This window comes from Vulpes vulpes, chromosome 2 (assembly GCF_048418805.1).
Source record: "Vulpes vulpes isolate BD-2025 chromosome 2, VulVul3, whole genome shotgun sequence".
Taxonomy (NCBI): Eukaryota; Metazoa; Chordata; class Mammalia; order Carnivora; family Canidae; genus Vulpes; species Vulpes vulpes.
Window position 1 is genome coordinate 7,431,017 of NC_132781.1, and position 22,742 is coordinate 7,453,758.

Below are 22,742 nucleotides of genomic sequence, written 5' to 3' on the forward strand. Positions count from 1 at the left end.
ATAATGCCACCAACCCTCTCATTGACCACAGGCCCCTGGGATCAATCTGAGCATCTCAGCTTCGCCCGGTGGAGCAGGGAGGCTCAGGGCTGCACACAGGACTCCCGGGTCGCAGGGAGTCCAGGGCAGGGACAGGAGGCCCTGCAGAGGGTCCTGCACCTCCCAGACGAACCATCTGTCAGAAGGCGGCCGTCCAAGCCCCTGGGCTGTGTCTCATCTGAGCGGCCACCTCGGGCAATTCTGCATCCAGCCCAGCTCAGCCCCATGCCTGCAGGCTGCTTAGGGGTCTGCAGAGGATGGACGGTGTCCAGCATCATCCCCACCCTCTGCACCCCTCCCACAGTGTCCAAGAGACCTTCCTGGCCCTGGCTCCATCCCCAGCCTGGAGGGGATCTGGCTGTATGAGTTTCCCACCACCGATGTAACAGATAATCACAAACATAGTGACTTAAAGCACATGGGTCCTCCTACAGTTTCAGAGGTCGGAAGTCCTAAAATCAAGGTTTCGATGGGACAGCCTGGAAGCAGGAGGAAAGAAAACCCCTCCCCTCCTCACCTTTCCCAGCTTCTAGAGGCCGCCCGCATCCCTTGGCTCTTGCCTCGCCAGCTTCCAGCCTGGGCTTTTCTCCCCACATCACCCCTTTTCAGAAGGACACGGGATCACATGGATCCCACTGAGAAATCCAGGATAATGCCCCCATCTCGAGGTCTGCAACTAAATCACAGCTGCAGAGTCCCCGCTATAGTGTGCATGACTTTGCTAGAGCTGCTGTCACAATGTGCCACCAACTGTTGGGGGCGGAGGGTGGAGCTTAAAACAATAGACCTTGATTCTCGCTCAGTTCTGGAGGCCGGAGGTCTAACATCAAGGTGTCCACAGGGTCCCTCTCTCTGAAGGCTGCAGGGGAAATGCGCTGTATGCCTCTCCTCTGGCTTCTGGTTGGCCGGCACTCCTTGGCCTGTGGGACCATGGCTCCAGTGTCTGTGTCTGCGTCTCTTCTTACAGGGTCACCAGTCATACTGGATGAGGACCCACCCTAATGACCTCATCTTAACTAACTACATCTGCTGAGACCCTGTTTTCGAATAAGGTTTACACGTACTGGGGTTAGGATGTCAGCGTATCTTTTTGCGAGGACCCAATTCACCCATCATTTCCTCTAAGGTGACGTATTCACAGGCTTTGGGAATTCGGATGTGGACATCTCTGAGGGGCGATCTGTGGCCTTCCACGCTGGCCACCTCATCCACTCATCCAGAGAATGTGCATTGAGCATGTGTTGTTTCAGGCACGAGACAGTGGAACAAGACATGGGACAGGGTACAAGACACGGCCTCAAGGAGACACCTAGAAGTACGTAGGACATTATATTAACTTGCGACAAATCCGCCAGCTCTGGCAAAAGAGAATTCTGGAACAACCCAGGGGGTGTTCCAGAAGGCTTCCTGGAGGGGACATCCTGTTCCCAAAACCCCAGTTTGGCTGCCTGTCGCTCAAACACCAATGCTCGGGCGCCTGGGTGGCTCAGTCGGTTAAGCGTCTGCCTTCAGCTCAGGTCATGATTCCAGGGTCCAGCATCGAGCTTCCTGATCCGTGGGGAACCCGCTTCTCCCTCTCCCTCTGCCTCTGCCCCTGCTCGTGCTTGCTCTGTCTCTCTAATGAGTAAATAAAAATCTTTTAAAAAGACAAAATAAAGCCCATGCTCAAGAGACCAGATCTGATTGGAAAGGAGCTTTATTCCGGAGGCCGGCCACCTGGAGAGAAGGTGAACTCTTGTCCAAAGGCCAACTCCGAGGTTTCCGCTGGGCCCAGAGGTTTTGAGAGGGGTTTAGTCAGTTAAGGGAGTACAGTGGTCTGTGACGTTTTTTGATTGCATGCAGACTTGATACCACAGAGAGAGCTATCTCGGTGCCAGAGATTGTGCAAGAAATTCTAGTTGCTTGATACCTGGGGCGGGGGCAGGGGGTGCGTTGTGCAAGAGAGCCTGGCGATGAGCACACGAGTGTTCTGTTCTTTATGCGCAGGAGGGCAAGGTCTACAGCTGCGCAAAGGGAGGTCAGTAAAGTCATTGTGTGACCTCAAAAAAGAAAAACATTTTGCTAAAAGATTGTTGGACTAATCAGAAAGCCAGGGCGGCTTCAACAGACTCGCCGCCCTCTGTGGCCTAGGAACGTTCTGGTCCTTCGTTTCCCAAGGCCAGCGGCCTGCAAATCTCAAAAGAAAGTAAATTAGCTCTGTTACAGATCAAGGGCCTTAGGGCAGCAGGCAAGGAGTGTGTTAACCGGCCCGAGGGCGCTTACAGTCCTAGCGGAAAGCGGAGAGGGACCCTGAGGGCTGAGGGGCTGCACATGGACAGGTGAGGGGCAGCTTGTTTTCCTCAGAAACTGCCAGAAGTTTGGTAGAGCTGGAGAGTGGGGCCAGCAGGGATCTTTCCACTTGCTGGAGGCGGGGGGTCTTCCCAAGCCTGCGGGGACCCGGCAGGGATGCAGGTGCTGCAGATGTGACCAGGTCCTGGCTGCTCCTGCATGTCTGTTCTTCACCTGCACCTAGAGGGGGGCCCGGTGCTCCCTGAGGTCCCAGACACCCCCCTGCAGCCACAGGAGATGAGCTGAGTCAGGAAGAGAGGAGTGCGTAGCCCTGACACCTGTGACCTGGCAACCATGTGCCCCGTATTCTGTGATCAGAGTCAGGTGTCCTCCCCTCCTGTCTGTTGTGGCCCCCTCCACCGTGCAGTCCTCCAGGTCGGGGGTGGGGGAGGCACCTGCTGTACCTACATCCTCCACTATCCAAATGTCCATGATGGCCACACACCTTCCGAGGACCCCAGGGACAACCATGCTCCCCTGGCCTGCACCTGCTCCAGCTCCAGAGGACCCTCAGGCCTGGCTCAGCCACCCCCCACCCACCCACCCAGGTTGCAGCCTTCCTTCTGGGGGCGACCCCTCCCCCAGCCGGAACACAGCAGCTCCCTTCCTTCCCCGAAGCGCCATTAGCACAAGCCAGTTGGGTGCGTAACACTCTTACCGAAGATGTGGGAGGGGAATTACAGCACAGGACAGAAACTGCTTAAAATAGAAGAACAGAAATCACTGTTTCTGAATTGCCCTGCCAGCCCTCACCACAGGGTGTAGCTTCCTGACATCATCCTCCCAGGACCAGCCGTCCTCAGGATCCATCTACTTCCTGTGCGGGGGCAGCTTTTGCCTCCGTGTCTGTCTGTCTGTTTCTCTGTCTCTCCCTGTCAGAAGCCCCCCACCCCGACCCCCACCTGCCCATGAATTCAGGATCCTTCAGGCTGCTGCCGGAGGGAAAACACGATGTGCCAGTCAGTGCATCACGCAGAACAGTGCAGCTGTGTTCCCACTGCCTCTCCGGCCTGATCCCTTTCCATAACCAAAGTCCCACTAAGGAGTTTTCCTGGGCAGTCCCACCCCGTGGCCCTGGGTCCCCCCACTGATCCTGGAGTGGCCAGCCCTGGGCACCAGCCTTCTCTGGAACGTGCCGCACACCAAATCCTTGGGTCCTGCCCCGAAGCTCCTCACTTCCTTCAACAACAGTCTCTCTGTGCGTAGGGGCCGAGTGTAGATAGTCAGCACTTCCTTCTTCAAAGCAAACCCCAGAAAGAAGAGACCCCAGACTATCTGGGTGTGCATCCAGGTGAGGTACATCCTCTCTATGTACTAGACGGTCCCTGTGCACTAGGCACTTGCTCGCTGTGTGACCTGGGGCAGGTTACTTAGTTACTCTGGGCCCAGTTTTCTCATCTATAGGCTGAGCTTCCTGTTAGCATGAGCCTCCTCCAGCACCGCGAGCAATATTAGCTGAGTTGATATATGTTAAATACACGACACTTTTTATCCTACTGCTAATTGTGTTAATTATATAACGGCACATTACTATTATCTATTTTCTGGTACATGTACTTTCCCCCTTTAAATCACTTTGGAGAGAGTTTTGCTGTCTTTCCTGAGGACTCTTTGCCAAAGCAAAACCATTATGCGGGGCCCATTTCTAGCCTGCCCCCGACCCAGTGGCCAGTGCTTGGAGTGCCCGCTGCCTCCCTGGTGCAGGAAGGAGCACGGGGTGTGTGCCCTCAGGTCTGCGAGGACACACGTACATGCGGGCACACACACACCTGGACTCGCTGCCTCTCCTGTTGCCCAAGAGCCCCTGGGAAGAGGGAAGGGAACCTGGGTCCCCGGAGTTCAGCCACCCGCCACTGTCCCCCCAGCCTGGGTCAGCCTCAGCCATCTGCGGTGACACCTGCAGGCAGCAGGCAGCAGCCTAGAGCCCCCGTTGCCCCCCAGGGAATATAGAGGCTCAGCTGCTTCCCCTCCATCTCAAGCACAGCTCACTTGAGGAAAAGAGGTCTAGTGGGTGAGTCACGGAGAGCCCAGACCTTAGTGAGGGAGCTCAGGGAAGAGGCACAGCTGGGGGATCTGTGTGCCCCAAACCTCAAGTCCCCTCCCCTTCCAGCCTCCCTCCTCCCCACACACAGTGCCTCGAGAGAAAAGCCCTAGCACCAAGGGGTCAGTGATTAGAAACCTACGTCCCTGGAGGCTCCCTTGCACTTAGAAGATGTGGTTTTGTGGGAGAGAATGTGCATGTCCGTGACTGGACATCCATGTGTCCTGAGCGCATCTGAATGAGGCAGCCCAGAGTGCCCGTGGCCTCAGTGTGAGAGGGAGCGTGCCTGTACCCAAGCCGGGTGGATTGGGGTGCTCTGGGTGACCTGAGATAGGAGTGGCTGGACATGGGTTCATCCCGGAATGTTACCCACGTGCATGAAGGTGTTTGCAAGAGTGTGAGTGGGTGTGCCCTGTTGTGTGTCCCATATTCATGTGGGAGTGCGTGCACATGTGTATGCATGAGTGTGTGTCCTAATTGTGTGAGCGTGCATGTGTCCATGTGTGTATACACTGTGTGCCTTGTGTGAGTGTGCACAGGTATGTATGGCCATATGGACAGTGTGTGCACATGCACATGCATGCAGACATGTGGGTGTGTGCTTGAGTGTTCATGTGCTGGTGCAAGTGCATGCAAACGTGTGTGTTTGGAAGCTGCACGAGTGCACTTGTGTGTACACTACTCTGTACATGTATGCATGAATGGGCATGCACGTGGGTGGAAGCACAGGAGCATGCATGGGCAGGTGTGCAGTGGTGCGTGAGTGTCTCATGTGTGCACGTGCACACACGCACCCTCCCTCCATGTGAGCATCAGCGCGTGCATCTCCCGGCGTCTGATTTATTAACGAGGACAATACAAGGAGAGTGTGCCTATTATTTCTGGTGTCCGCATCAGCTCCTGACAGCTTCGTGGAATTGAAATATCTTATTTAATGCGAGTAAGAATCATTTTAAATATCAACTGTGACACTCAAGGACTCGCACCAGAGAGGGCACGGTGTGTTTCCCCCTGCGCCGGAGAAGACGCCACGTCCGTTAGGTCCTCATTTTCTCCCTGCCCAGCCCGTGTCTCTGAAAGTCCATTTATTGATCTGTCCTGGCTCCTCCCCGCATCGCCGTGCGCCCTGCACCCTGAGCTCCTCTCTTCATCTCGGGGGACAGGACTGCGCCGGCGGGTCCCGAGGGCACAGGGATCCTGTGTGCCTCCCTTCCCACCCTACCAAGTGCTCCCCAGGGCTCTCCCCCACCCCCGCTGGCTCCATCTGGGACAAAGCGAGGCTTCCTCACCCCTGTCGGGAAGCCTCAGTTACGTGCACACACGCGCAGCTCCGGAAGGATCTCCTTGTCACACGCGTGGAGCAGGGCGCAGAACAGCCTAGGGAGGCCGAGTCACCTGCTGCAAAGGGGAGGGGTCGTGAATTGCCTTTTGATTGTGTTTGCCTAAAGAAGTTCTGGAAAGATACTCAGGAAGCTAGTCGGGGTGTGTGTGTGTGTGTGTGTGTGTGGAACTAGGAGTGACAGGGAAGGGAGAGATGTTCCCTGTGTGCCTTTCCCGTTTCCTTTGAGTCCTGCAAATGTATTTCCTATAAAACATCAATAAATATGCGGTCCTTCGAGGGGACCTCGAGGTGGGTGTTTCCGGGTGCTCCCCAGTCCCTGGAGCCACCATCCTGCATCTCTTTGTCGTCGGAGAGAGAATAAAGTTGCAGGTCAAGCAGGAAGAGGTACCTCTTCCCCACGGTCACTGCTGCTCATCCCCAGAGGAGCCAGGCTCCCCCCTGTACCCAGAGGACACAGGCAGAGGGGACCAGGAGGCTGGGAGGTCAGGCTGGTGGCAAGAGGTCCACTGGGGTCAGGAGGCTGAGAGGAGCAGCTTCTGGAAGGGGATCTGTCATTTTCACTGTCCTCCGTGTCCCTAAAGGCACATCCTCTCCTGGCAGCTAAAGGACTGAGTGAGGCCCCTTTGCCAATAAAGAGGATCAGGTAACCAAGGCCGGGGGGGGGGGGGTCCTTCAGCGGTGTCTGGTGACAGTTGGGGTTCACACGTCTGTGGGAAAGCTGAAGAATTTGCCAGTCAAGGGAATAGGTGCTCCCCTGATGCCTGGTGTGGAGCCCCTCATGGATCCCCACTCCGGTGGGCGGTTTCTGCGACACCCACCTTGTCTTCCTCTCTGAACCTCCCCACCTCACCCCTACCTTCCTCTCCCCACCAGTGACTCACACACCCGCTCCCTCATCTGTCAAGCATTTGTGCGCCACCTGCCACACGCTTGGCAGTTATGTCCGGGGCCTCTTATAAGGAAAGACGACCATCGCCGTCCCCACGTTACAGATGGCAAAACTGAGGCTTGCAAGGTTCCATAACGTGCCCAGCCCACGTTCCTAAGAGCAGAGGGCAAAGTCAAGCCTAAACTCCCCTGAGTCAGAAGCTCCAGTGCTTTCTTCGATGCCATACTCCTCGGGCAGGTCAGGTGTGGGCCCTGCTGTACAGGGCATTTGGTCCATCCCCCTGCCTCTGGAGGCGACCCGGACAGGGCTGGGCTCACCCACTTCCCCGCCAGGCCAGCGGCCGCAGGTGGATGGGGCGGACGGAGCCGTGGGCTGAGCGTGTCCAGGGGGTCCAGGAGGGAGCGTTTCAGGGGTAATGAGCGTCGCTGTTATCGTTATCGAGGCTGCATACAGCGCGCTGGATCTGCAAGCCGAGGTGCTGGCCAGCCGCCTCGTCCACCCGCCTGGGAGGCAGGGAGACCGAAGCTGCAACTGGGGTGGAGGGAAGCGGGTTTCCCTGGTAGGAAAGGCAGTGGGCGGAACTGTTACTTTAAATAATGCTGCCAACCAGCCAGAAATAGGTCTCCCAGGCGGGGAGGAGAGGGAGGCTGGAGGCTGGAGGATGGAGAGGAGGCTGCACCCCACTCCTGCTAGGCCAGCGAGCCCCTGGCCTCAACTCCGACCAGGCCCAGGGTCAATGCGCCTCTTCTGGCCTTAGGGGAGCAGCAGGCCTGCAGCCAGTTGCCCTTGCCCCTGGGGTGTGGGGGGGTGGGGAGCGGGGAATTCCTGGCTGAAGCAGACAGACGTAGAGCCTTCTGCAGAAATCTACTTTTATGAAAGTTTAAATTTCACTACGCATCACTGACATCAGCAAACAAACCCGCATCCAAGGAGTCCCTGGTGTCTGTTTTATAATGTATACTTAAATTATATGCTCAAAGTGCATTTTTACATTTTACTTTAAAAATAAAAGCTATATATGCATACGACGAAAGAAATCCTGATGCCATAGAAAGACATAAAATCAAAAAGAAGACGTTTCCCTCCCTCCCCACCCGGCACCTCTCCCCAAAAAGGGAGATAACAGGTATCCATCGAGTATCCGCCTGGGAAGCAGTTTATGTGTGTGGAGAATGTGTATGCAAATATATACATCTTAGGCACCTGTGTCATATGCAAATATATGCATTTTTGTACCTGTGATCATGCATATGCAAATACATACAAATATACATACTATTTCACTTGCCCATGTGGTATCATGCCCTTTACACTACTCTTTTCCCTTTTTTCTGGTCCACAAACTGAAATTATTTTTATTGGGTCAAGTTCGCGTGATCCTAAACATTAAACTAAGGGTTTGGTAGCCTGTGTCAACACACAGCAGCTCATGGAGAGCCATAGCCACCCGTTGTCACTCTGGTCCCTGACGCTCAGCCCATGGTACTGCTTGGCTTCTTCCTTCCTCGCGTGGTTATTTCAATAAACATCTCTCCCTCTCCAGCCTGGACTTCCTTTCCATGCTTTGTGCATCTCGGAGGCCATCCTTTCTCATACAGGTGTTCCTCATTCATTCCGCGGCTGCAGCATCGGCAACCGATCCAGTTGCATTCTTGACGGACATTTAGCTTGCTTCTGGCTGGGTGTTTATCTCTGCCATTCGAAGCAATGCTGCTGTGAGCATCCTTACACCTGGTTTTTCTTTTTGCCACATTTTTGCAGTATATCTAAGAGGCCAGCTCGCAGGAGCGCGGCCTCTCGGTCAAAAGGCTTGCCTGTTCTCATTTGGATAGATTTTGTCCCCAAGGCTGGACCACTCTGCACTTCCACCTGCTGATCGAGGGTACACCTCCCCTCCCCCTCACTCTGGCCAGCGCTGCGTGTGATCAAACATGTCTTTGGCAGTCTGATATGTGAACACTGTCTTGTTTTGATTGGACTTTCATTGTGACGGAGGTTGAGCATCCTTTTTGTTAGTTTTTTGGGGGCCATTTCTGTTCATTTTCCTCTCCCTGGAGCTTTTTAATAAAATCTGATTCCATTTTCAAAGATAGAGAGCTGTTCTAGCCAATCTCGCTTTCCATCTCTCCTCTCAGGTCACCCCGTTGTTTTCGAGACCCAAACAGTTCCCCCCAAAGCTATCTCCCCTCCCCGCGGCAGAGGCCGGCGAGAGTGGTAACGGGCTTGAGGATGGAGTGGAAGGAGAATGGGAAATTTGCCAGAGCCTGGGCGCCTGCTATCTCCCCACCATCACACCGTGCACAGTAACGAGGGACAGATAAGAACTGCAGCCAGTGGCAGAGATAAGAGGCTTGGACGGCCAGAAGGTTCTGAATCATGCTGCAGAGCCACAGCCAGAGCCAGAGCATCCGGGAGTCGGGGCTCGTGCAGTCCCAGGATGGAAAAGGGGCCTTTGGGAATATGACATGTGTGTTGAACTGGTTAGCAGCTGAGCTTGGGGTCCGGCAGGCTCTGTGGGACCCTGGCCCTGCCTCTTACCTAACCTGTGAGACTGCCTGTCAGTGATGAAACATTTCTTTTTTTTATATATATATTTTATTTATTTATTCATAGAGACACACACAGAGAGAGAGAGAGAGAGAGAGAGAGGCAGAGACACAGGCAGAGGGAGAAACAGGCTCCATGCAGGGAGCCTGACGTTGGACTCGATCCCGGGTCTCCAGGATCACGCCCCAGGCTGCCAGCCGCACTAAACCGCTGCGCCACAGGGGCTGCCCGATGAAACATTTCTGAACCTCAGTCTCCCCTCTTCTAAAATGGGGGACCTGATAAAAGTACCCCCTCCAAGGATTAGGTGAAGGACTCTCATAGGTAACCCCACAGCTCTTTGCCCTTGTTCACATATGACCAGGAAAGTGAAGCTAGTATAGGGGATTTGCATAAGATTTAAGTTTAAAATTTGTTAAAATTGCTTTTATCCTGAGATTACATTTCTTCTCTATGACCTTAAAATGTCCTTTTTTGATAAAATGAGGACCATTTCGACTTATTTTTCTCTCCCTGGCTGGCACTTTTTAATATTACCTTTTTTTTTTTTTTAAGTTTCTGGTTGCTAGATTGTTTGTCTGTTTGCTTTTTGGCTGGTTGGTTTGAATGATCTTACTTGGCAAAGTAAAAAGTTGATGGTCTTATGGTAAGCCCATTTTTTTAAGTGTTACTGCTCCATAATATCCAACAGTCTGGGAACTGCTGCATGAAATGAAAAAATGTAGGAAAAGTACATGTTTAGATGGATAGTTGGGGCTCAGAAAGTGGTGGTGGTTGTTTCACTGTTGTGAGATTGTGATCGTGGTGATTGGTGGTGGTGGTGGTGGTGGTAGTGATGAGAGTGTTAGTGGTAATGGTAGAGGTGGTGATGGTGGTGATTATAATGGTGGGTGGTGCTGGCAGTGGCGATGATGGTGGTATTGGTGGTGGTGGTGGTGGTGGTGATGGTGGTGGTGGTGCCGGTGATGGTAGAGGTGGTGATAGTAGTGATGCTGCTGGTGGTGGTGGTGGTAGTGATGGTGCTGGTGGTGGTGGTGATGGTGGTAGTGATGGTGCTGGTGATGGGAGTGATGGTGGTGGTGATGGTGCTGATGGTGGTAGTAATGGTGGTAGTGATGGTGCTGGTGATGGTGGTGGTGATGGTGCTGATGGTGGTAGTGATGGTGCTGGTGATGGGGGTGATGGTGGTGGTGATGGTGCTGATGGTGGTAGTAATGGTGGTAGTGATGGTGCTGGTGATGGTGGTAGTGATGGTGCTGGTGATGGGGGTGATGGTGGTGGTGATGGTGCTGATGGTGGTAGTGATGGTGCTGGTGATGGGGGTGATGGTGGTAGTGATGGTGGTGGTGATGGTGCTGGTGATGGGGGTGATGGTGGTGGTGATGGTGCTGATGGTGGTAGTGATGGTGGTAGTGATGGTGCTGGTAATGGTGTTGGTGATGGTGGTAGTGATGGTGCTGGTGATGGGGGTGATGGTGGTGGTAAGCCCCAGTTGGAACTCGTGTAAAAGAAAACTTAGCAACACTTGAGAATAAGGTTGCTCTGTCCCAGGGTTGGCAAAGCTAGGGACAGATGGCAATGAACTTACCCACCCAGTCACCTGGGCAAACCGACACCCAAGGATGGGGTAGATGTCCTAGGCACCAGCCCCTTGATCCTTTGAGGTCCCTACTGGGCCATTCATTGCCCAAGGATGGGAAAGGTGATCACAGAGGGGTGCCAGGGGAACTAGCCCCCTCCATACCAGAGAGCACCACCTGCCCATGTCTTACCTGCCAGAAGCTCCTCCCACGGACCTGGCCTGGCCTCCCCCCCACCTCAGCCAGGTCAGTGCACCACACATCTGCTCTCCAGCTACCTTTCCCCCAACCCCAGACTCTGCTGCTCTTTGGGCCAGTCACGTGCTCCCAGGGCAGGCTCCCTGGAGTCTACCTCCAGCTTGTGCATCCCGGTCTCAGCGCCCACACCTACAGAAAGCCAACCTGTCCTGCTCGGAAGGCTCTCCCTTTTCCCTCCACAAACCTGCAGTGGAGTTGTCTGTAACTTTAAGGGTGGGATAATGCAGTTGGAGAAGTGTGTGAACGTCCCTGCCTCTGTCACCCCCATCCATTTCAATTAATATTTATAGGACAGTCTTGGGCCTGGCCAAAATCGAATGCCCCCACCTTTCCCAGTCATGCGAGTCACAGGCAAGGGAGGGCAGCAGCCTCCAGCATAGGACCAGCCTAGGACCTCAGTCCTGGGAGGCCTGGTCACCTCCAGGGTCAAGGGCTCAGGCATAGCACCTCCTGTCCATGGGAAAGTGCAGGCTACTACTCCCTAGTATCTGAGCAAAAAAGCCTGGTTGCCCTTGGGAGGGACTTTTCTGTTGATAAGGACCTTCTTGTGACACCAAGACCTGGCCAAGAGAATCCAGAAGTCCCCAGTGCGCTCCATTCAGGAAGAGGGTGACCTGGCGCCTCCAACCTCTGACCCCAGTCTGACATGTGCATCCCTGCACCCGCCCGACTTGCTCACTGGCTGTCTCATCTGCCCCCCAGGTACATGATCACCAGCCTGGACCGCACCCATGCAGGCTTCTACCGCTGCATCGTGCGTAACCGGATGGGCGCTCTGCTGCAGCGGCAAACCGAGGTCCAGGTGGCCTGTGAGTACGACGGGTGACTTGGGGGCAGGGAGGGGTGTGAAGCGGGAGAGGATCTGCAGGGTCCTCACCCACCACCAGGCTCTGGGCAGAGCCAAATCCCAGCTGTAGCCTTCTCTGCTCATTGGGTGCCTCTCTGGGGAGTGTCCTCGTTTTATGGTTGACAGGTGCTCTTGGGGCTACAGCGCTGATAAGGGACACAGACATCTATCTGTCGGCTCAGCGTTAAACCCTCTTTTCATGGGACCAGCTGCTTCTCTTTTTAAAGGGGGCTCTCATCACTTGGTTCAAGGGCCTCCTCTGGGGTTGGCTGGGCCTCACACTTGCTGTTTTCACGATGGCCTCCCTGAACCTCTCCAGCTATGACACTCTTCTCTGCAGACATCCTGGTACCCTCCATGACCTTGACCTTCCTATCCCCCAGCTTGTTCAGCCCAGGAGCACCAACAGCAACTGGGTCCCATGATCCTCGGGGTCATTGGGAGATGCCTCATGCTGGCCCCATGCCCTTAGAAGGTGGGGGGCAGACTGACAAATCCAGGTTCCTGGAGGAGCCAGGTGAGCCTACAGTAAAGTGGTAGTAGGCCCCTGCAAGTCCCCGGAAGGACTTTCTCAAATGGAAGAAGGGAAGGCAGCTTCAGGAGATCCCAAGTGTGTCTCAGGGACCAGGGCCCCAGAGCACCAATCAACACCCTGCCCCTGAGGCTCAGCATCCCCCTCCCAGGCCTGCTCCCCATCCTAAAATAGCTGCTGTGTGTTAGAAATGAGTCTCATTATGGGCTATTTCATTCTGGGTTCTTCCAGGGGCAGAGGTCCAAGGTTGCACAGTGGGACATGGGAGTGTGGAAAGCTTTAGTGAGCCTTGAAATTTAAAAAAAAAAAAAAAAAAAAAAAAACACCTTCTCATCTAAAGCCTACAGGGGCTCGCCTCTGAATTAGCTCAGGAGAGAGCTTGCTACTTGAACAGAAGTAGGGGAGAGACATCTAAAAGGAAACCTCAAGCGAGGCAAAGAGTGTTGATAATAATTATGGAAAACAACCGTAATCAAAAGTGGAGGACGGATTGTCTCCATAAATCAGCACTAAAGGCAACTCAGCTCACTCAGAGGAGCGGAAAAGCCCTGAATTAAAATGATGGATCAGGGCACTGTCAGCGGCTGGAGAGCTCCCGGGGAGCTTCATTTAGCCAGTGCCCAGCACCCCGCAGGGCAGGGGCAGAGCCATCAGCCAGCCTCCAGAGAGACGGCGCGTGCATGTGTATGCCCGGGTGCGTGCAAGTGTGTGTGCATGAGTGTGGGTTCACGCACGTGTGCGCAAATGGGTGGGTGCACATCAGTCTGCTGCTTTGTCCCACGCGTTTGGGAGAGAACATGTGTGTGCACATGTGTGCATAGACATGCATCCATATACGTGTGTGCACACGTGCATGCAAATGTGCATGCCGAGGTTGGTCTGCCTCTTTGCTCACCTAGGTGCTGGTGATCACATAGGTGTGCATGTCTGTGTGCGAGTAGTTTGAAATGCCATCCAGGACACAATGTCCCCGATAGTCTAGGCTCCTCCAGAGAATTCCTTGAGCTCATGTGCCTGCAAATAATACACCTCCAGTCAGTGAGAGTTACTGCTGCAATTAATATTCTGTAGTATCGTGTTAAGGAAAAAAGAAACAGGCCACCGAATGGAATGGCTTCTGGCACACACACCGTCTGGCCAAACGCAGAGCAGTGAGCTGGCACTTGCACCTGTGCCCTGCATCAGCCCATTGTCGGCCCCTCAGCTGCCTCTCCCCGGGGCATCCGTGTGCTCTCAAAGCCACCATGTGTCACCCTGGGTTTCAGGGGCCCTCGGGACACGGTTACAACCATCGTCGCCACCAGGCTGCACGGGGCTACTGCTTAGCTGTGCCCGTGTGGCTACAGCCATCCCTGGAGGAGAGCAGGGGGTACCTGGAAGGGCCCGAGGGACTGGAACGGAGTGGGGAAACCCAGGTTCACCCCCTTCCTGACCACCAGCTGCAGCTCCTGGACCAAGCCCTGGGAATCACTCCTCAGATGCACCGAGCTGCCTTGTTCCATAGCATCATCAAGTGGAAGCCCCTATTTGCAGCCCTTTGTACCTAAAGCCAGAGGAGTTAGGGGAGCCCTGGGAACTCCACCCGGCCGTTGAGGAAAACACTCATCCCAACAATTTAATGAAGATTTCACCCAATCCTAGTGGCCTGGGATGGAGAAAGGAAACTCACCTCCCTGTTCCTTCCCTTGCTGGCCACATTTGTCTCATTGGCAGTGGGGCAGGGGTGGCTGGGAGAGTCTCACTCTCTAGTTATGGATGTTGAGGAATTTGCTGTCCAACCTGTTACCCATCCCCCAAAACTCCTTCCACGATCCTTGGGTGTGGGGATAGGTGAGACCTGGCCAAACCACCCCCACCCACAACCTTGCTCTTTCCCATCTGTTGCTGTGCTGGGCGGTGCACACCATTCTCTCCTGTCCTTATCCTGCAAGGCTGGTGGGGACGGGGGCGAGGGTGGGGATGGGGTGTGAGGTGACCGCCTAAGCCACACAATGAGGACGTACCAGAGCAGGGCTTGAACCCACCACGGCCCAGATTCCAAAACACCCCCACTCACCACACTGCCCTCTAAGGTCAGGACGAGGTGAATCGAAATGAGAAGGGGCTGGGGAGGCAGGGGGATCCCCTGCTGAGGTCAGCACTCACATGGAACCAGGGGGTGCCCTGCACTGTAATATCCATGTCCAGACAGCGCCGCAAATGGATGCTGCGTCCAGCTGGGATAAACGTCATCTCACACCACGGGGTGCGGGTCATGCCCTCTTCTTGGCCGTCAGCAGAAATGAGCAGATGAAAATGCTCACAAGCAGCTCCTGGGTTCTCTGGAGCCTAAAACATGCCCATGCCAAGGGGAGGGGGGTTGGAAAGTGTGGTGTCCAGCCCCAGCCTGAGCACTGAATAGTTTGGGACCCTGGGGGCCTGGTGTGTGTGTGTGTGTGTGTGTGTGCAGGGGGCAAGACAGAGGGAGAAGCGTGGCTTCTGTCCCCCTGGAAAGGGGAGCATGTGCCCCAGGACGCTTGGAAGAGACAGAGATCTGAGCCCACATGCCTCAGCGGATGCTAAAGGAGATAACAGCCGAGCTTCCAGAAGGATCCCTGCTCCCTCGTAATGTGTGTGTGCGCTTCCTCCATGGGTCTGAGAGGCAGGAAGGCGTGTGGTATGAGCCACATCTCGAGATGGGGAAACTGAGGCTCAGAGAAGGCAGAGGGCAGCCCGAGGTGCACCACCAGCACTTCTGCCCCCAGCCCTCTCCTGCCCCGCGGGTATACCCCTGACCCGTCCCCCGGCCCCCCTCTCCCTAGCTGCGTGACCTCTGTACTTTGCTGCCTCTTCCCTGCGTGTGCAAATGAATGCTAACACGAGTGCCTACCTGGCTGGGCTGTCCCAGGAACCCAGATCATAAAGGGGCGCGGGCTTTCTTCGCTCCGTGAGCCCCAGCAGGGAAGGTGCCCTGGGATGCACGGTCACCACCTTGCAGGCACGCTCCTGCCCCCCTGCCTGTGCCCCAGGGCCGGTAACGGTGCCTCCCTACACCGTCCGCCCTGCACCCTCCGCTTCCCCAGCAGGGTGCCCCGCAGACCTCCTGCATCTGTCCACCTGTCTGTCCAGCCGTGTCTCCTACGCAGTCACCCAGCGACCCACGGGTCTAAGGCTGGGTGGGCCGGGGCCTCTTCTCCCCAGACCCCTCCGTGTGTCTCCTGGCAGGTTTCTGCCCCCTGGGGGGGCTGAAGGCTTTGGTGCTGGGGCTCCGGGCAGCCGGGGCCTGGGGATGCTGCTCTTCCAGGCGTCTCCTGGGGCCAGGCCAGGCAGGACCCACCTCTGGCTCCCACCCCCGCCCCCTCTTCCCAAAGAGGGACTATGAATTGGGTTCTAACGAGAAATTAATAAGGCAGCTGTGCTAACAACTAATGATAATGGCAAAGTCGTTACAAAAAGATTCTTTACATGTTTTTAATTACAGCAATTACAGGGAAGTCAATAAAACATCCACCCCCTCCCCAGCTCCCTTTCGGCCGCACTCCCCGCCCCCGCCCCCCACCATCACCACCCAGTCTCCTCTTTGTTTTCTTAAAGTTGCCATAAATTTCTGGCTTGCGGCAAGCTGGCTGAACGGCCGAGGGGGATCGGAGAGCCTCCCTGGGTCAAGGAGCCTTCCTGGCTTCCACATCCACATCCACATCCTGTGGGCACCTCTGTGTTCCCCTCACCTGGGCAACGTCCCCGACCACCACCACCACCGGAAGCCTGGCCTGCAGCCGCCTGTGCAAGACGCGACATGCAGGCATCAAGCCTGTTGTCAAGGTTGATGCCCAGAATGCCGCCAACAGGCTGGCCCGTTTTTCTTGATTCTTAACCTGAGTGTAAGTGAGCATTGAATGTGGGATATGTAGGGGCCGTGCTGCAGTTCTAGAGAACATTATTGTGTCTTCCGGAGCCCCAATTCCACCTGAATATGTAATTCGCTCGTGCAGCAACTGTTGCTGTGCACCCATGGCATGCCGAGCTCTGTTGCAGGCAGTGAGGACACAGGTGACAAAACCGGGACACACGTTCCTGCCCTCCGGAGAGTAGTAGGGTGCCATAAAAGTTAAAAGGTGAATATGCTATAGGATACAGAACATAGAAGGCCTGTGGGGAACAATACGTGTTATAAGGACAAATGAAGCCAAGTAAGAGGAATGGAGGCTGGAGCAGCGGTCCTATTTGATATAGTGGCTGAGAGAGGCCATCTGGGGGAGGTGACATTGAGCAGCAACTCAAAGGAGGCAAGAGAGTGAGTCACACAGATGGATAAGATCCTTCCAGCCAGGGAACAGCAAGTGCAAAGGCCCTGTGGTAGGTCTGGGTGTCTGAGGCCAGGGTAGCTGAAGCAAAGGGAACAAAGGAGAGAGAGTGGGAGGAGATGCGGCACTGGGGACAGATGGTGGCGCTGGAGAAATGGTCGGCACTTTTGATGCTACAGTGCAGTGGAAATACGTGTGGTCGGGGGACCAGACGTGATCTGGTCGGAGGGAGAAGCACCGTTTCCCTAATAAACAAAAATATATAGACATAACCATGACATATATCTCATGTCCACCAGATTGGCAAAAAGCAGAGTCTAGCAAGACCCGAGAGTTGCCAGAAAGCCCCATCAGTGCTGGCGGGAGTGTGAAAAGTGCTAAATTGGTGCAGATTTGGAAACGCTTTGGCATTATCTGGTAAAATTAATGTGCCCTCGCCCTATAACCCCGCCATGCCGCCCTTCCGCTCACGCTCTAGAGAGTCTCCTAGCCGAGCGCCCCAGAGAACCCACGCGAGACTGTTCTTAGGACGGCAAAACACTGAAAACAGACCCAACCTGCAGGCGCCCTGTGCTCCCTCGCCACGTGGACATGCACGCAGCTGTGACAATGACTCCACTACGTGTAAGCACGTAGCTGGAGCTCCAAAAACTATTTGCACAAAAAGAAGCAAATCACAGTAGGCGACGTGCAAGATAATTCTGGGTATAAAGGGCTTGGAACCAAAGCACATTAACCATAAATTGTTTAGGGGATGCGTGTCTATGGCAAACCTTAGGGAGGGGAAGCAGTGCAGTGCGTGGTTGCCACCGCATTCTGGGCGGGCGGCAGTCACCTCTGGAGAGGGAGGGGACGTGACGTGTGACGGGGGTGGAGGGGTGGACACCGGGTAGGGAGGGGCGAGGTTTGTTAGTGTTCCCTTCCCTAAACTGAGTGGTGGGTGTGTATGTGAGTGTTTGTTCTAGTTTTCTGCAAAATATACATATAATTATATTCACTCTTTTGTATGCATGACATATTTCACGACAAAAAAAAAAAAAAGTCTTGGAAATAAATAAAAGCAATGAATGTATTCCGAAGTGGGCTGCATACTTCACAAGACCTTTTAAGATGTAACAGACACGTCAGGACTTGGAGGCCACTTCCAGCTGTGCCCCAGGCTTACACTCCTTTGGTCGTGGGGGATCCCGCCTGGAGAGGTGGATCGGCGCTGCGGGTGTAACTTGGCGTGTTAACAAGCGTGTTCCTCGGGGAGCAAGTGCGAACTCCCTTGTCTGTGTCCGCTTTCGCATGCGTGCGTCCTCCCAGGGGTTCCGGGGTCCTCAGGCGCTGCCAGCGGGTGGCCTCCCTCCTGCACTGGCCAGCTCTCTGGCACTGACCAGCATGGGGGGGGGGGGACAGAGCCGGGCAGGGGTGGGGGGGGGCCTCCTCGGGCAGGTCCTGGAAGGCCACCTGACACGGAGCAGAGGAGAGGCTGGGAGGGTGCTGGGAGCCTGAGAGCCCGGGGGTGGGATGGCAGTGTGAGGAGAGCATCAACCGCAGAACGTGCGCCGAGACCAGCCGTGCCCTTCCTTCCATCCGTCTCACCGTTCCTACGGGCACACCTGTGCGCACCTGTGGCCCCACGTGTGGTCCTCCATCTCCTGCCCCCCTTTCCTCCCTCTGCCCTCTTCCCCATCCCTCCCTTCATTCCTCACTCCCTCCCTCTTACCCATTCCTCCGCTCATCCCTCCCTCCTCCCCATGCCTCCCTTTTCTCCATCCTTCCCTTATCCCTCCCTCCCTCTTCCCCATCCCTCCCTCCCTCCCTCTTCCCCATCCCTCCCTTCATTCCTCCCTCCCACCATCCCTCCCTCCATTCATCCATCTCCTCCTTCTTCCATCCCTCCCTCTTCATCCATCCCCCCATTTAGGCATTTCTTCCTCCATCTATCCATTCCTCTACGCATCCATCTATCCATTCATGCACTGAACAAACCCACTTCCCTGTCCTAGCCCTTCTGTCCTGTCTCTTGCCTTCACACGCTGTCTTCCCTCTGGACCATCAACCCCCTATACATACACACACATACACACTTAACTAACACCTACTCTTATTTATGTTTCTGCTGAGAAGAAGCCTCACCATCACCACCCCCAGTCTAAAGTAGGTCTCCTGCTGTTGCCTCTCACAGAAGAACCTCCTTCCTCCTTCCTAACGGTTGTCACATTTTGTCACTGAACATTTGTTTGTGGGTTGGTTTGCTTGTGCCTCTCTCCGTGAGCAGACTCTAAGCCCCGCAAGGGTAGGGGCCAGGTCTTTCTTCATTACCTACCAAGACCAGCCGTGCCCTTTCTTCTATCCCTCTCACCATAGCTACGTACATACCTGCATACAGGTGTACAGCCACTCATCCTCCTGCCTGCCTTTCCTTTATCCATTCCCTCTTCCCTCCATTCATCCATCTCTTCCTCCCCTCCTCTATCCCTCCATTCATCTGTCTTTTCCTCTGCTCCTCCATCCCTCCATTCATCCATCTCATCCTCTCCTCTCTATCCCTCCATTCATCCATCTCGTCCTCTGTTCTTCCATCCCTCCATTCATCCATCCCACAGCTGGGTCTCAGTAAGAGTCACTACATGAGCACATTGGGTGAGTTTAGAGAGAACTACTGTGTGCAGAGTACAGGGCCTGGTGCCTTCTAGGGATTTGCTAATGAGCACAACTACCTCTTGAAGCTTACAATATAGTAGGGAGAGATAAAGAACGAGCATGAAGCATGTTAATGCCAGGAATGAGTTATGAAAGGAGCAGAGAGGAAATGCGGGGGGGAGGGGGGGCAGGTTTGAATGCTGGCCCTGCCCAACCCTGACTGCTTAACGTTGGATAAGCCACTCTATCTCCATGAGCTTTAATTTCCTCACTGACGAAATGGAGCTAATAAAACTAGAGAGGGGAGAAAGAAACACTATTACCATGAAATTGCTTTAAATTGTTCAAATATATCTTCAGAGTTCTGTGAAAAGTTTTTTAAATAGATAAAAATTATTGTGAGAACTGAAATCAATGTGATTTATTGACGCAATTTTTTTATAGACGGAGCCAAGTAATGGAAATTAATAAACAACTGAAAATGTGTATTTATTAGAGTCGAGCTGGCTGTGGTAGCATGAGGATTACATGTCTGTGAAGTCCACCTGGAAAGAAAGCTGACATAGGGTCAGTGCTCAGCAGTCTCTGTTCTTTAATTCTGTTTGGTGGCAACGGGTAATCTTTGTTGAAGATGTCAATGCTTAAAATAAGCTGTGAAAAATGCATACGATTCTAATGTTTTAATACTACAAACATTAGATACAATTTTTAACACTTTAATAGACTCTTTCAGTTTCTATGTCTGCATAACAGATTACCCCAAGTATAGTGTACAGTAATCATTTATAATGCTCACCAAGCGCGTGGGCCTTGGATCCAGACAGGGCATGGTAAGGATGGCTTGTCTCCTCTCCATATGGTTGAGGTCTCTGCTAGAAAACTTAAAGGCTGGGGACTGAAATGATGTGAGGACTCACACATGGGTTCACCTGTCCAGTGTGGGTGCTGGCTGTCATCTGGGTACCTCAGTTTCTCCTTTCATGGGCCCTCCCCATGTCGCTGTGGGCCAGGTTGAGCTTCCTTACAACATGGCAGCTGGATTCTGGACTGAGAAATGGATCCAGGTAGAAGCTACATCCTTTTGATGACCCAGTCTTGAAAGTTGTTTACTATCACTTCCAGCACATTCATAAAAAGAACATGTTGAAAGGGAGATAAATATTGATGCGGCCATCTTTGGAAAGATCCATCGTGACACACACATGTAGTGTCTTACATAATCCTGACTACAGCCTATGAGGAAGGTGCTCTTCATAGCTCTCTTTTACAGAAGAGGAAATTAAAGCTCAGCAAGGTCAAAATTTTTGCCCAAGGTCATGCCTAATAAGTGACAGAGGTAGGATTTGAACTCAAGTCTCAGTGTCTCCAAAGCCATTACCATTACACTTACTGCCTGCCAAATGTAGAGCAAAGATGCCAATGGCACATTCTGTTTCTTGAGCTCCTTAGTTGGCTGGATCCCTCGGAGATGATGTTGAATCATGGCGCCTTGGTGAAAAATCTGGTGGCCTTCTAGGCAGGGGCCCCACACAAGGACAGGCCTGAGAGGAGGAGCAGGGTGTAGGTAATTCAACCAGGGCAGGAGGGCACATGATGTGGTGTGGGGGTTAAGACAGGAAGGGTTGGTTGGAGTCAGATTAGGGAGTGACCTTGAATCCAAGCAAGGCAATTTATACTTTCCTGGGACAATGAGGAGATCCCAAAGTTTCTGAGCAAGTCAGTGATAATGGCCATAAAAATTAATTAGGAAGAATATGGGAGATGAATGGGTTAGTCGGGGGAGCCAATGGAAACCATGGTGGGGAGTGGTCAGCACAGCTGGAGTAACAGGGGTAACAGGGTTCGCTTGGTGGTGGGCCTGCAGGAACTGGGGGGCTTGGTAAATGAGAGGGACATCCCAGAAGAAGAGTCAGAGCACTTTGTGGGGACAGAGAAGGGAAGCGAAGCACCACACAAGGCTCCAGGGATCTGAACCCAGTTGGTCCGGGCAGGTGCAGGTGGGAGCCCTTCATGGAATGAAGATAGCAAAAAGGAGGTAAGAAATATCAACATTTTCTGTTGGAAATTGAGTGTTGGGTGTTGGGAGCTCAGAAAAGAGCCAGAGCAGATAATGAGAGTCTTTGCAGAGGGACTGTAGTCAGAACCATTAGATTAGGCAAGGCCTCCACGGGGGCAGTGTGGCCAAGAAGAGAACTGAACCCAGGACTTTGGAAAACAGAAAGGATAGGCCCATGGTTCTCAAACATTGGCATGCGGCAGGATCCTAGAGAGAGCGAGTCAAGAGACCCAGGTGCATCGAAGCAGGGCCTTTCCGTGACCTGGGGAGGCCGGAAGGCTGGGAACAAATCTATGGGTTTACCGAGTTCCCAGGGGATTCTGAGACCCACCTAGGTGCTAAGAGCCACTAACTTGAGTCCAGATGGTCGTTCTCAACCTTGGCTCGTGTTGAAACCACTGGAGCAGCTTTAGGAATACTCACATCTGAGTCCCACCCACTCCTCGAGAGGGACATCAAAGACCCCTCAGGGAATTCTCAGAGTTAGCCAGCCTGGGGAACTCCCAGTTGGAAGAGGGAGAAAAGGCAGTGGTATTCAAGGGGTTGCGAAATAACAGCAAAAGCAGCAGGAGACCAGATGGCTTGCGATGTGGACCCCCTGGGTCGGGGAGGGGACGGTAGGCGATGGGACATGCAGCTAAGTTCTCGGTGGTCAGAACCCGATTGCACTTGGGAATTCTGATGGCCAGCTGACACCCCATACCAGTGGCATCAGAAGTCTGCAAGTGAGTTCTTGAATTTAGCATCAGTACTTTTTTTTTTTTAACTTTATAGGTGATTCTAACTGTCACGTGGCCAAGTTGGAGACAGTGATGCTTATTGCACTTGCATATGGACCCACTTCATGGGGGGTCTGGTGAAGATGCAGGTTCTGATTCAGTAGGTCGGGGCGGGGCGGGGAGCTTGAGACTCTGCATTTCTACCAGGCACTTTGAGTAGCAAGGATGTACGTTACTGTTCAAAAGTCGTGACATTCAGGGGCACCCGGGTGGCTCAGTGGTTGAGCATCTGCCGTTGGCTCAGGTTGGGATCCTGGGATCCTGGGATCGAGTACTGCATTGGGCTTCTTGCGGGGATCCTGCTTCTCCCCCTGCCTGTGTCTCTGCCTCTCTCTGTGTGTCTCTCATGAATAAATAAATAATCGTAAAAAAAAAAAAAGTCATGACGTTCAGCGCAGACACCCCTTCCCATACCCTATGGTAACCCTCTGCTCCCAGAATCAAACCCCACCCTGATTCCAGCAGGCAGGAGGGCAACTAGAAGTTTCCTGCCTGCATCTCTCCCCTCGTGGCTGACATAGCAGAACTAGGATAAACGTTCCTTCCCCTCCTTATCTGCCAGCAGGGTAGGCATGTTTTTAAAAGAGCAA

The 22,742-nt window shown here is 53.8% G+C and overlaps 1 protein-coding gene across 1 annotated transcript in view; it reads left to right on the forward strand.

The window, feature by feature from the left end:
- The window catches only part of SDK2 (sidekick cell adhesion molecule 2), a 259,178-nt gene that overhangs the window by 138,304 nt on the left and 98,132 nt on the right, over positions 1–22,742 (forward strand). The window contains exon 3 of the mRNA XM_025999673.2: positions 11,727–11,833. Within this exon, the coding sequence (XP_025855458.1) occupies positions 11,727–11,833 (107 nt within the window). The remainder of the gene's footprint in view (positions 1–11,726; positions 11,834–22,742) is intronic.